General features: G+C 40.9%; 4 protein-coding genes and 1 pseudogene across 4 annotated transcripts; 4 read left to right on the plus strand and 1 right to left on the minus strand.

Moving 5' to 3' along the window:
• LOC146625124 (uncharacterized) overlaps window positions 1-14,426 on the minus strand; it is a 238,552-nt pseudogene that overhangs the window by 151,940 nt on the left and 72,186 nt on the right.
• Window positions 3,961-8,313, plus strand: LOC146625137 (uncharacterized). The gene is made up of 11 exons (XM_085362659.1): window positions 3,961-4,035; window positions 4,244-4,541; window positions 4,763-4,915; window positions 5,904-5,980; window positions 6,189-6,519; window positions 6,743-6,982; window positions 7,140-7,263; window positions 7,380-7,485; window positions 7,585-7,823; window positions 7,919-8,074; window positions 8,172-8,313. Exons 1-11 carry the CDS (start codon window positions 3,961-3,963, stop codon window positions 8,311-8,313), a joined length of 1,941 nt encoding a protein of 646 aa, XP_085218785.1.
• LOC146625138 (uncharacterized) lies at window positions 8,514-9,628 on the plus strand. Its single transcript, XM_085363217.1, has 4 exons — window positions 8,514-8,555; window positions 8,672-8,969; window positions 9,191-9,343; window positions 9,501-9,628. The coding sequence occupies exons 1-4, from the start codon at window positions 8,514-8,516 to the stop codon at window positions 9,626-9,628; spliced, it is 621 nt and encodes a 206-aa protein (XP_085219343.1).
• On the plus strand, window positions 10,848-14,208 carry LOC146625139 (uncharacterized). The gene is made up of 7 exons (XM_085363218.1): window positions 10,848-10,947; window positions 11,171-11,410; window positions 11,568-11,691; window positions 12,902-12,920; window positions 13,129-13,459; window positions 13,684-13,923; window positions 14,081-14,208. The coding sequence occupies exons 1-7, from the start codon at window positions 10,848-10,850 to the stop codon at window positions 14,206-14,208; spliced, it is 1,182 nt and encodes a 393-aa protein (XP_085219344.1).
• On the plus strand, window positions 12,088-12,738 carry LOC146625140 (TOG array regulator of axonemal microtubules protein 1-like). Its single transcript, XM_085362699.1, has 3 exons — window positions 12,088-12,248; window positions 12,344-12,499; window positions 12,597-12,738. Exons 1-3 carry the CDS (start codon window positions 12,088-12,090, stop codon window positions 12,736-12,738), a joined length of 459 nt encoding a protein of 152 aa, XP_085218825.1.

A 14,426-nucleotide genomic window follows, 5' to 3' on the forward strand; every position in this document is an offset into this window, starting at 1 on the left:
GATTATCCAGAACATCATCTTCATAGTTAGATAAGATATAAGATAATCTTTGATTTTTTAACTTGCGAATAATCTTTCTTGCTGTAAAATGATCGACTTCAAAGCCTTCCCACATTCATGGGTATCAACAACTGCTTCTCTCCTCCTCAGTATGTTACCACTTACCTGAATACGCCACACCAGCAAACTGACAGTAGTGGTTACACTTACTGATGATCTAGTGCACTTGATTAGCACTTGGCTAATACTGACCCTCTTAAATAATTATGGAAATAGTCTTGGATGTCTTAGTTTTTGAAACATCTGAATTTCGGCTCAGTGTGTGTTAAATAAATAATGACCTGGTATAATGTGTTCTGTGCTGTTCATCTGAGGTTGCATTTACCTCATATTAAGACCTACTAAGGACCTGATTGTTTTTAATTATGTCCTGATACATAAAACCTGAGAGCTCACATAACTGCATATGCTCAGAATAGACAGCACACATGGATACAAATTACTGCCTTGCAGCAGCAATCTTCAGACCATCACTATGAGCTCCATACAAGGTTACACTGTTCCTGTTATTAACAGCAGGGGGCACTATCAGCCACAGACTGGGAGCCAGATATGCTCTGCTGGTGCCTCATTGTTACAGAGGAAAGAGACTATAGTGAGAAACAGCTGAGGGGGAAACACTGATCTGGAAACGTCTGAGTGTTACAGAGGATATACATAGCACTGTGGTTCAGTGTCACACAATCACAAACAAATACAGCAAAGTACTAAAAAGGGTGTTGCCTCCAAAGATTGCTTTTACTGGTTTGGAGCTTAGGAGGCTTAATAACAACAGGCATGAATGAAGACAGATCAGAACAGCTGTTTGATCACAGCATCCAGTACCAACACAATCATCCACACTCAAGAGCCTGTTGGCTTCAGAGTCAGCAGCTGAATGTCTAAAATATCAAATGTCATTTTTGGTCCATCAGCTACAGCATGAACTGCTTAAAGTGAGAAGCAGCCTGAAGCCCGACAGATTCATCTTTCCAGACTGAAAATATCTCAGAGTGAACAGAGTGGTGCGTTTTCAGGGTGATCTCACAAAGTCAAATCCCTTTAATGATGTTCTGTCCTGTCTTCCTCTATCAAAAGCACACAAACACTATAAAACATTGTTTCGGTGCTTTGGGGTTTTGTTTTCTACACAGAGGTATAGCACGACTAGACCCTAAAGGCAGGCTGCTCACCTACAACCAGCTCACGAACATCTTTCCAATGGAGCTCGCTGCCTTTCTCGTGGATGAGGGTCACTGTGATCCTCCGCTGGATCCCCTGCAGCAAACATAACAGGAGCTCAGGATTACAGTGAGCACAGCTAGAGCAACATTACGCTTTAAAAGAAGATATTCAACTGTGTACAAAGGAAGCAGTTACCACTGTGTGAGTAATAAGGAAACAACATGTGCACCAATCCTGTACCTGGTGCAGCAGGTAGGTACCATGACAGGGCAGGCCTCCACTGTGATCCACGATGGCTGGGATGTACCTGTGCATGGAGGGAGGAGGTGACACAACATCCCAACTTATAATATTCTTCCTGGAGATCATTTTTATGGTTCCTTTAAAGCTTGTGCGTGAATATAACACTCCAGGTGGATACTCACTCTCCAGTGGGCTCCAGCTTGCTGATCTCAAACCAGACCAGCAGGTCGTACTTGCTGACACACTGACCCAGGTTGGATTTGGTGATGGTGTTCAACTTGGAGGCTGCAACTGGCACACACACACACACACACACACACACACACACACACACACACACACACGCACGCACACGCACACACACACACACACACACTCAACGTTAACAAGTGGGAATTTTTCTGGATTTAAGAGAAGGTGAATAAAAGTGAGCAGTATTTACTACATGCTTTGGGTGACTAAATGGAGGATGGATAGGTGACATGAAAACACTACTGACCCTTTATACTGAGCCAATAGCTCACACACTTCTATTAAATCTGTCTAAAGAGCCAGTAATCACAGAGGATAGATACTGGAAGAAAACTGAAATGTTAGGAGGAACTAAATCACACATTACAACACCAGTGGCAGCACCCTGCTGTCTCACACATCGGGATCACGGTCCTGTTGAAGCGGGATAATTGCTAAAGCTCACAGTTGCATTCCTCTATACTCAATATGATCGAAAAAACTATTTTAACAAACAATTAAAAAAGGAACAAGTAAAAGATCTACTATAGCCAAAAGAAGACCATTTACAGACTATAGCCCTGTGAACAAGTATTTGCCTCCTTTCTCATTTCCTATCTTATTCCATATTTGTCACACTTACACCTTTCACATCAATACATTTATAACATTAGACAACAATGTCTAATATTCAACGGCAGTTTTCAAGGGCAAAACGCTATCCAAACATACTTGGTCCTATATGAAAAAGTAATCACACAGAAAACCTGATACCTTGTGTGTCACCTCTGACACCAACAGCTGCAGCAAGCGTTTGGTGCTAGAGGTCACATTTGGACTCTGGACCTCTGTGGAGTGTGCACATGATCTCATTACTGTCTAAAAATCCAAGGAGTGCTGAATCATTGAAAAATACACAGTAACAGGTGTGTAGCATCGCTAACTAGGTAGCAACAAGCCTCTAATTGGATAATCCAAATTGTCACTAGGTGTGAATGTGCAAATGAATGTGAGTGCGAATGGTTGTCTGTCCCTATGTGTTAGCCCTGCGATAGACTGGCGACCTGTCCAGGGTGTACCCTGCCTCTTGCCCTATGACAGCTGGGATAGGCTCCAGTGACCCCCGCGACCCTGAAAAGGATAAGCGGAAGCGAATGGATGGATGGAATTTTTCTTCCTTTATGCTTACAGCCACGCTCTTGACACAATCAGGACAAAATGCCATGGCGACTGTCCCTTGGTGACCTTCTTGGTTACCTCATTGCAGATGTTTTTCTATATTGCATAACTACTTTGGAATGATGCATCAAAAATAAATAAATAAATGAATACATGCCAAAAAAAGAAACATTTGTTTTAATGTGGGGTTTGAAAAAGCCCACCTTTTGAATTATAAGCCGTGAAAAATGACAGACTTTTTCTCATTATTTGGTAAGGATTAAGACGCACAAAGAACCAGTAATTCTTGCCCTTCAGCAGTCACAGAGGTTTAAACCATGCTGGTGAAATTAGTGCCATTATCTGACAGGGAGAGGAGCTGCAATATTTTCTATATGGCTCCAAGAGTGATAAAATGCCTCACAGCGATGTTCATAAATGTCAGTCATGCCCTGGCAGAGAACTCCACTGCTGAATTAATATTATATGTCAAACAATGCTCCATCCAGTTTTATGGGTTGCATACACAGTCTGAGCCTCCAGTCACGCAAACCTGTCCTGGCTTGTAGAGTGAAGCCAGACTAGATGCTAATGGAGCTCTCTAATACTTGAATTTTAGTCAAGCTTGCAGCTTTCTTCACTATGTTGTATAATGCAATGAATAACATGAACATTTTTAGTAAGGTTTGTTTGCTTGTTAACATTTTTCCCTTTAATGTTTTCATTAATAAAATCCAACCTTGAAGCATAACAAACCAACCTTCTACTTTCTTAAGTTCAAGCAAGTCTACAGTTTAAATAAAGGTCTAAAGTCACAAATATTATTCTGACAATAGAAATCCTAGAATAGTGGTAACACTCTGAATACACATGCCAATATAAATTTATCTCGCTGTCATGTGTTATTTTGCCGGGTTGTTTCCTCCCGTTGCCATGTAAACACAAAATAGTGTATATATATGAATATTTTCAAAAAATGCTCTGTGAGTTCCACATCATAACAGTTATTTACTGAGCAGCTCAGTTAGAACTTGCCACTCACACACTGAGCAGCACTCACTAACTTTCTATTTCTAAACAATTTGTTCACTTTTTATCTCAGGCATGTCTGAAAAGACATCAAATAACTTTTTCCATCGCTTTAAAGATTTGATTCAGAGAAAGCGCACAGGTGGAGATGTAAGTAACTAAACATACTCATTCTTGACTTCTCTGCTGATCAAATGTAAATGTTTCTGAGAGATGTGTTATATTTTGCTGCTTTGCACAGTGTAATTTTTGTGTAAGTCACTGTAGACAGAGCAACTGTCAGCGCTTCACCGCAGAGTCCAGGATCCTGGACTTTCACAAAGCTCAGAGCAGTAAGACAAATGTGTTCTTTCAACAGGCAGACACATTGCATATCGCACAGAGACCCAGAGATTATGCTGTGCATCTCCCACCTTTACCTGAGCAATGCGCAGGCTCTCCACAGAGAGTCCAGAGAAGCTGGAACTGTTTGGATGACCCCTTTTGGAATCAGGAGGACCCTGAAAGAAGTCTGAGTAGCCTCAGCTCTGCAGACACACACACACCAAGTGATCTGAGGGCCATTCCTTTCATTGTTAGTCCTGTTGAGATGACACCGCTCACTCCAGTTCCTCCACCTCCTCGAGCAGCTTGTCCATCGCAATTGCGGTTCAAAGGTGATGCTTTTCTTTAGTGGTTACACCTGCTGTTAATCAGTTAGTTTAGATTTTAAAATTTGACACTGTAGATTATCTATTTTAATGCTAAATTACACATTCTTGCTGTCCATTCATTTTATATGCTTTTTTGAAGAAAAAAAAATCAGGAAGAAAAATGTTTATTGTTGTTTTTGTAAGATGTCAATTTGTAGTTATTTAGTTATTTTTTGTCTAAACAGACACGAAGTTCATTCGTGGAATAAGAGTCTTGACAGCAAAAGACAAATTTGGGCCTATTTTGACTCCAAAACCTCCAACAGTTCCCATACCGCAAAAACGAGGACCTCGGCCTGGGACGCTGCTGCCCCGTGCAAAAGTCGTCCCTATAGACAGTAAGTGGTTTTCCTCAGTAACTGTAGAAGATGCTGAATAATCAAACTTTAAATTAAGAGATTTTTTAAAAAGATTTTAATGAACAATTAATCACTGCATCATGCTTCGAATTAGAAGAAATGACAGTTTCTTTTTACTAACCTCGTTGATTATCAGACAAGAAAGCAGACAGTCAGTGCAGTCAGAATAATCCAAGAGAGAGCAGGGTCAAACTCCCGCCTGTAGCTACACCTGTAGAGAGCCTGTCCCACAGCTTTAGTCTGCTGTCTTCATTAGAACTTTAAAATGAATACTAGATCTACTTCTACTGAATGGAGAAAAGGTTCCTGAGAAGAGATTTAATTTTCAGTATCTAAGAAATTTGAGGCGTTTCTGAAGGTACTGTACCATGTTAGAGCATCTTAACATAGAGTCCTTGAATACTAGGCAGTTGTAGAGGATGAGTTACTCTACTTTAAATGACTCCCACCCCTTATTGGAGGATTTCAGCTTCTTCCTGTGGGACAGAGGTTTGCAGACCCTAAATGCAGGCGAAGCTTGAAGAAACAGCTTTGTCCAAGCTGCTATTTTGTTGTCGTTGTAACAAATGACACATGTTTTTTTTCTATATTTTTTAAAAACTGTATTTATTTATTTACTGTACTTATTTCTCTATTTATGACAGTGCTTTTATCTCCTTTTTGCTGTTTTATATGAATTTATCAGTATAGTGTTGTCTAGTTTTAGAAGCTGTGATTAGGACGTCTATTTAAATTTGTTGATTAAAGATCATAATTAGAGATCATAACCTGCCTTTGATTTAGACATGTCTGATATTTTTGTAAACACAAAATAGTGTATATATATGAATATTTTCAAAAAATGCTCTGTGAGTTCCACATCATAACAGTTATTTACTGAGCAGCTCAGTTAGAACTTGCCACTCACACACTGAGCAGCACTCACTAACTTTCTATTTCTAAACAATTTGTTCACTTTTTATCTCAGGCATGTCTGAAAAGACATCAGATAACTTTTTCCATCGCTTTGAAGATTTGATTCAGAGAAAGCGCACAGGTGGAGATGTAAGTAACTAAACATACTCATTCTTGACTTCTCTGCTGATCAAATGTAAATGTTTCTGAGAGATGTGTTATATTTTGCTGCTTTGCACAGTGTAATTTTTGTGTAAGTCACTGTAGACAGAGCAACTGTCAGCGCTTCACCACAGAGTCCAGGATCCTGGACTTTCACAAAGCTCAGAGCAGTAAGACAAATGTGTTCTTTCAACAGGCAGACACATTGCATATCGCACAGAGACCCAGAGATTATGCTGTGCATCTCCCACCTTTACCTGAGCAATGCGCAGGCTCTCCAGAGATAGTCCAGGGAAGCTGGAACTGTTTGGATGACCCCTTTTGGAATCAGGAGGACCCTGAAAGAAGTCTGAGTAGCCTCAGCTCTGCAGACACACACACACCAAGTGATCTGAGGGCCATTCCTTTCATTGTTAGTCCTGTTGAGATGACACCGCTCACTCCAGTTCCTCCACCTCCTCGAGCAGCTTGTCCATCGCAATTGCCTGTTTTCTCTGCTAAACATTCAGGAGCAGGTCGGTTCAAAGGTGATGCTTTTCTTTAGTGGTTACACCTGCTGTTAATCAGTTAGTTTAGATTTTAAAATTTGACACTGTAGATTATCTATTTTAATGCTAAATTACACATTCTTGCTGTCCATTCATTTTATATGCTTTTTTGAAGAAAAAAAAAATCAGGAAGAAAAATGTTTATTGTTGTTTTTGTAAGATGTCAATTTGTAGTTATTTAGTTATTTTTTTGTCTAAACAGACACGAAGGTCATTCGTGGAATAAGAGTCTTGACAGCAAAAGACAAATTTGGGCCTATTTTGGAAAAACTGCAGCATTTCCAGGATGGGATTGTAACCTCACCTGGACACACAGTACCAACCAAAACATTTACTGCAGTAAAGCCTTTGACTCCAAAACCTCCAACAGTTCCCATACCGCAAAAACGAGGACCTCGGCCTGGGACGCTGCTGCGCCGTGCAAAAGTCGTCCCTATAGACGGTAAGTGGTTTTCCTCAGTAACTGTAGAAGATGCTGAATAATCAAACTTTAAATTAAGAGATTTTTTAAAAAGATTTTAATGAACAATTAATCACTGCATCATGCTTCGAATTAGAAGAAATGACAGTTTCTTTTTACTAACCTCGTTGATTATCAGACAAGAAAGCAGACAGTCAGTGCAGTCAGAATAATCCAAGAGAGAGCAGGGTCAAACTCCCGCCTGTAGCTACACCTGTAGAGAGCCTGTCCCACAGCTTTAGTCTGCTGTCTTCAGACGACTGGTAAGAAACGTAGTAAGGAGACATTAAATACTGCACAGAAACAGTGCTGCATAATGTGGCTGTGTTATTTGTGGTGTTCCTGAAGTCGTGTTCAATGTTGTGTTGTGTAAATACAGGATTAAGAAAAGACACGGCTTGCAAACTATTCAGTCTCTGGCAAAGCACCACTCGGACATCCTGAAGACTAAACTACATGAAGTGTGTCTGGTCCTCATTGAGGAGGTATTGCACACTTTATGTTTCTTATATGCGTTTCATGCAGCTAGTTTCCCTTCAAGTGCATACTACAGCCTCAACTGATGATTTTCACTCACATTTTAGGTGAAAAACCAACGCTCAGCAATAGCCTTTGAGGCCATACATGCCATCAATGAGCTCTACATTCAGCTCCAGAGAACAATGGACCCAGAAGTTGAAACAACAGGCCGAGCTCTATTGCTGAAGCTTGCAATGACCAACAACAACTTTCTACATCAGGAGGTCAATCTGGCGCTTGATGCCATGGTGGAAAATTGCAGCCATGGACGGATTCTGAGCGCTCTGTTTAACACAGGACTGACGTAAGAGGAGAGAAGAAGCTGTAGTGATTTTATTAGAAGACATGAAAGAGAGATCATGTTCACTGAGTTGTGTGTCTAATATTGTCCTTGCTCAGCCATCGCTGTGTTGCAGTGAGGAATAGCACGGCTCAACACCTGCACCAGCTGGCTGACAAACTTGGAGCAGCCGTCACCCTGAAAACAGGAACCTTCACTGAAAGATTTCTAATTGCTGCCTCTAGAATGGCAGGGGATGCTGCACCTGAAGCCAGGTGGGTACTTTTAAATGGGTTTGAAGTGCATCAATGTTTTATTTTCTGTGAGTTTACACAATTAATGAAAATTAATGACAACTGTAATCTTCCACAGGTACCATGGGCGAACAATCATTGAGAAACTGACCCTTCACAAGGACTTTATGAATTTGTGGGTGAAGATTGTCCCTGAAAAAGACAGGCGTCCTGTGGAGAAGAGCCTGAAAAAGACAGGCGTCCTGTGGAGAAGAGCCTGAAAAAGACAGGCGTCTTGTGGAGAAGAGCCTGAAAAAGACAGGCGTCCTGTGGAGAAGAGCCTGAAAAAGACAGGCGTCCTGCGAAGAAGAAAGAGCTTAGGGAGTTCCTGTGTGTCCAGTTGACGGACAAGGGGACGCACAGGTGGAGATGTAAGTAACTAAACATACTCATTCTTGACTTCTCTGCTGATCAAATGTAAATGTTTCTGAGAGATGTGTTATATTTTGCTGCTTTGCACAGTGTAATTTTTGTGTAAGTCACTGTAGACAGAGCAACTGTCAGCGCTTCACCACAGAGTCCAGGATCCTGGACTTTCACAAAGCTCAGAGCAGTAAGACAAATGTGTTCTTTCAACAGGCAGACACATTGCATATCGCACAGAGACCCAGAGATTATGCTGTGCAACTCCCACCTTTACCTGAGCAATGCGCAGGCTCTCCACAGAGAGTCCAGAGAAGCTGGAACTGTTTGGATGACCCCTTTTGGAATCAGGAGGACCCTGAAAGAAGTCTGAGTAGCCTCAGCTCTGCAGACACACACACACCAAGTGATCTGAGGGCCATTCCTTTCATTGTTAGTCCTGTTGAGATGACACCGCTCACTCCAGTTCCTCCACCTCCTCGAGCAGCTTGTCCATCGCAATTGCGGTTCAAAGGTGATGCTTTTCTTTAGTGGTTACACCTGCTGTTAATCAGTTAGTTTAGATTTTAAAATTTGACACTGTAGATTATCTATTTTAATGCTAAATTACACATTCTTGCTGTCCATTCATTTTATATGCTTTTTTGAAGAAAAAAAAATCAGGAAGAAAAATGTTTATTGTTGTTTTTGTAAGATGTCAATTTGTAGTTATTTAGTTATTTTTTGTCTAAACAGACACGAAGTTCATTCGTGGAATAAGAGTCTTGACAGCAAAAGACAAATTTGGGCCTATTTTGACTCCAAAACCTCCAACAGTTCCCATACCGCAAAAACGAGGACCTCGGCCTGGGACGCTGCTGCCCCGTGCAAAAGTCGTCCCTATAGACAGTAAGTGGTTTTCCTCAGTAACTGTAGAAGATGCTGAATAATCAAACTTTAAATTAAGAGATTTTTTAAAAAGATTTTAATGAACAATTAATCACTGCATCATGCTTCGAATTAGAAGAAATGACAGTTTCTTTTTACTAACCTCGTTGATTATCAGACAAGAAAGCAGACAGTCAGTGCAGTCAGAATAATCCAAGAGAGAGCAGGGTCAAACTCCCGCCTGTAGCTACACCTGTAGAGAGCCTGTCCCACAGCTTTAGTCTGCTGTCTTCATTAGAACTTTAAAATGAATACTAGATCTACTTCTACTGAATGGAGAAAAGGTTCCTGAGAAGAGATTTAATTTTCAGTATCTAAGAAATTTGAGGCGTTTCTGAAGGTACTGTACCATGTTAGAGCATCTTAACATAGAGTCCTTGAATACTAGGCAGTTGTAGAGGATGAGTTACTCTACTTTAAATGACTCCCACCCCTTATTGGAGGATTTCAGCTTCTTCCTGTGGGACAGAGGTTTGCAGACCCTAAATGCAGGCGAAGCTTGAAGAAACAGCTTTGTCCAAGCTGCTATTTTGTTGTCGTTGTAACAAATGACACATGTTTTTTTTCTATATTTTTTAAAAACTGTATTTATTTATTTACTGTACTTATTTCTCTATTTATGACAGTGCTTTTATCTCCTTTTTGCTGTTTTATATGAATTTATCAGTATAGTGTTGTCTAGTTTTAGAAGCTGTGATTAGGACGTCTATTTAAATTTGTTGATTAAAGATCATAATTAGAGATCATAACCTGCCTTTGATTTAGACATGTCTGATATTTTTGTAAACACAAAATAGTGTATATATATGAATATTTTCAAAAAATGCTCTGTGAGTTCCACATCATAACAGTTATTTACTGAGCAGCTCAGTTAGAACTTGCCACTCACACACTGAGCAGCACTCACTAACTTTCTATTTCTAAACAATTTGTTCACTTTTTATCTCAGGCATGTCTGAAAAGACATCAGATAACTTTTTCCATCGCTTTGAAGATTTGATTCAGAGAAAGCGCACAGGTGGAGATGTAAGTAACTAAACATACTCATTCTTGACTTCTCTGCTGATCAAATGTAAATGTTTCTGAGAGATGTGTTATATTTTGCTGCTTTGCACAGTGTAATTTTTGTGTAAGTCACTGTAGACAGAGCAACTGTCAGCGCTTCACCACAGAGTCCAGGATCCTGGACTTTCACAAAGCTCAGAGCAGTAAGACAAATGTGTTCTTTCAACAGGCAGACACATTGCATATCGCACAGAGACCCAGAGATTATGCTGTGCAACTCCCACCTTTACCTGAGCAATGCGCAGGCTCTCCAGAGATAGTCCAGGGAAGCTGGAACTGTTTGGATGACCCCTTTTGGAATCAGGAGGACCCTGAAAGAAGTCTGAGTAGCCTCAGCTCTGCAGACACACACACACCAAGTGATCTGAGGGCCATTCCTTTCATTGTTAGTCCTGTTGAGATGACACCGCTCACTCCAGTTCCTCCACCTCCTCGAGCAGCTTGTCCATCGCAATTGCCTGTTTTCTCTGCTAAACATTCAGGAGCAGGTCGGTTCAAAGGTGATGCTTTTCTTTAGTGGTTACACCTGCTGTTAATCAGTTAGTTTAGATTTTAAAATTTGACACTGTAGATTATCTATTTTAATGCTAAATTACACATTCTTGCTGTCCATTCATTTTATATGCTTTTTTGAAGAAAAAAAAAATCAGGAAGAAAAATGTTTATTGTTGTTTTTGTAAGATGTCAATTTGTAGTTATTTAGTTATTTTTTTGTCTAAACAGACACGAAGGTCATTCGTGGAATAAGAGTCTTGACAGCAAAAGACAAATTTGGGCCTATTTTGGAAAAACTGCAGCATTTCCAGGATGGGATTGTAACCTCACCTGGACACACAGTACCAACCAAAACATTTACTGCAGTAAAGCCTTTGACTCCAAAACCTCCAACAGTTCCCATACCGCAAAAACGAGGACCTCGGCCTGGGACGCTGCTGCGCCGTGCAAAAGTCGTCCCTATAGACGGTAAGTGGTTTTCCTCAGTAACTGTAGAAGATGCTGAATAATCAAACTTTAAATTAAGAGATTTTTTAAAAAGATTTTAATGAACAATTAATCACTGCATCATGCTTCGAATTAGAAGAAATGACAGTTTCTTTTTACTAACCTCGTTGATTATCAGACAAGAAAGCAGACAGTCAGTGCAGTCAGAATAATCCAAGAGAGAGCAGGGTCAAACTCCCGCCTGTAGCTACACCTGTAGAGAGCCTGTCCCACAGCTTTAGTCTGCTGTCTTCAGACGACTGGTAAGAAACGTAGTAAGGAGACATTAAATACTGCACAGAAACAGTGCTGCATAATGTGGCTGTGTTATTTGTGGTGTTCCTGAAGTCGTGTTCAATGTTGTGTTGTGTAAATACAGGATTAAGAAAAGACAGTAGAAAACTATTCAGTCTCTGGCAAAGCACCACTCGGACATCCTGAAGACTAAACTACATGAAGTGTGTCTGGTCCTCATTGAGGAGGTATTGCACACTTTATGTTTCTTATATGCGTTTCATGCAGCTAGTTTCCCTTCAAGTGCATACTACAGCCTCAACTGATGATTTTCACTCACATTTTAGGTGAAAAACCAACGCTCAGCAATAGCCTTTGAGGCCATACATGCCATCAATGAGCTCTACATTCAGCTCCAGAGAACAATGGACCCAGAAGTTGAAACAACAGGCCGAGCTCTATTGCTGAAGCTTGCAATGACCAACAACAACTTTCTACATCAGGAGGTCAATCTGGCGCTTGATGCCATGGTGGAAAATTGCAGCCATGGACGGATTCTGAGCGCTCTGTTTAACACAGGACTGACGTAAGAGGAGAGAAGAAGCTGTAGTGATTTTATTAGAAGACATGAAAGAGAGATCATGTTCACTGAGTTGTGTGTCTAATATTGTCCTTGCTCAGCCATCGCTGTGTTGCAGTGAGGAATAGCACGGCTCAACACCTGCACCAGCTGGCTGACAAACTTGGAGCAGCCGTCACCCTGAAAACAGGAACCTTCACTGAAAGATTTCTAATTGCTGCCTCTAGAATGGCAGGGGATGCTGCACCTGAAGCCAGGTGGGTACTTTTAAATGGGTTTGAAGTGCATCAATGTTTTATTTTCTGTGAGTTTACACAATTAATGAAAATTAATGACAACTGTAATCTTCCACAGGTACCATGGGCGAACAATCATTGAGAAACTGACCCTTCACAAGGACTTTATGAATTTGTGGGTGAAGATTGTCCCTGAAAAAGACAGGCGTCCTGTGGAGAAGAGCCTGAAAAAGACAGGCGTCCTGTGGAGAAGAGCCTGAAAAAGACAGGCGTCCTGTGGAGAAGAGCCTGAAAAAGACAGGCGTCTTGTGGAGAAGAGCCTGAAAAAGACAGGCGTCCTGTGGAGAAGAGCCTGAAAAAGACAGGCGTCCTGCGAAGAAGAAAGAGCTTAGGGAGTTCCTGTGTGTCCAGTTGACGGACAAGGGGACGCACAGGTGGAGATGTAAGTAACTAAACATACTCATTCTTGACTTCTCTGCTGATCAAATGTAAATGTTTCTGAGAGATGTGTTATATTTTGCTGCTTTGCACAGTGTAATTTTTGTGTAAGTCACTGTAGACAGAGCAACTGTCAGCGCTTCACCACAGAGTCCAGGATCCTGGACTTTCACAAAGCTCAGAGCAGTAAGACAAATGTGTTCTTTCAACAGGCAGACACATTGCATATCGCACAGAGACCCAGAGATTATGCTGTGCAACTCCCACCTTTACCTGAGCAATGCGCAGGCTCTCCAGAGATAGTCCAGGGAAGCTGGAACTGTTTGGATGACCCCTTTTGGAATCAGGAGGACCCTGAAAGAAGTCTGAGTAGCCTCAGCTCTGCAGACACACACACACCAAGTGATCTGAGGGCCATTCCTTTCATTGTTAGTCCTGTTGAGATGACACCGCTCACTCCAGTTCCTCCACCTCCTCGAGCAGCTTGTCCATCGCAATTGCCTGTTTTCTCTGCTAAACATTCAGGAGCAGGTCGGTTCAAAGGTGATGCTTTTCTTTAGTGGTTACACCTGCTGTTAATCAGTTAGTTTAGATTTTAAAATTTGACACTGTAGATTATCTATTTTAATGCTAAATTACACATTCTTGCTGTCCATTCATTTTATATGCTTTTTTGAAGAAAAAAAAAAATCAGGAAGAAAAATGTTTATTGTTGTTTTTGTAAGATGTCAATTTGTAGTTATTTAGTTATTTTTTTGTCTAAACAGACACGAAGGTCATTCGTGGAATAAGAGTCTTGACAGCAAAAGACAAATTTGGGCCTATTTTGGAAAAACTGCAGCATTTCCAGGATGGGATTGTAACCTCACCTGGACACACAGTACCAACCAAAACATTTACTGCAGTAAAGCCTTTGACTCCAAAACCTCCAACAGTTCCCATACCGCAAAAACGAGGACCTCGGCCTGGGACGCTGCTGCGCCGTGCAAAAGTCGTCCCTATAGACGGTAAGTGGTTTTCCTCAGTAACTGTAGAAGATGCTGAATAATCAAACTTTAAATTAAGAGATTTTTTAAAAAGATTTTAATGAACAATTAATCACTGCATCATGCTTCGAATTAGAAGAAATGAAAGTTTCTTTTTACTAACCTCGTTGATTATCAGACAAGAAAGCAGACAGTCAGTGCAGTCAGAATAATCCAAGAGAGAGCAGGGTCAAACTCCCGCCTGTAGCTACACCTGTAGAGAGCCTGTCCCACAGCTTTAGTCTGCTGTCTTCAGACGACTGGTAAGAAACGTAGTAAGGAGACATTAAATACTGCACAGAAACAGTGCTGCATAATGTGGCTGTGTTATTTGTGGTGTTCCTGAAGTCGTGTTCAATGTTGTGTTGTGTAAATACAGGATTAAGAAAAGACAGTAGAAAACTATTCAGTCTCTGGCAAAGCACCACTCGGACATCCTGAAGACTAAACTACATGAAGTGTGTCTGGTCCTCATTGAGGAGGTA

The sequence above is a fragment of the Diplotaxodon limnothrissa genome, linkage group LG9 (assembly GCF_057381915.1).
Source record: "Diplotaxodon limnothrissa isolate DT_005_m linkage group LG9, D_limnothrissa_male_GT1.1, whole genome shotgun sequence".
NCBI classification, from domain to species: Eukaryota; Metazoa; Chordata; class Actinopteri; order Cichliformes; family Cichlidae; genus Diplotaxodon; species Diplotaxodon limnothrissa.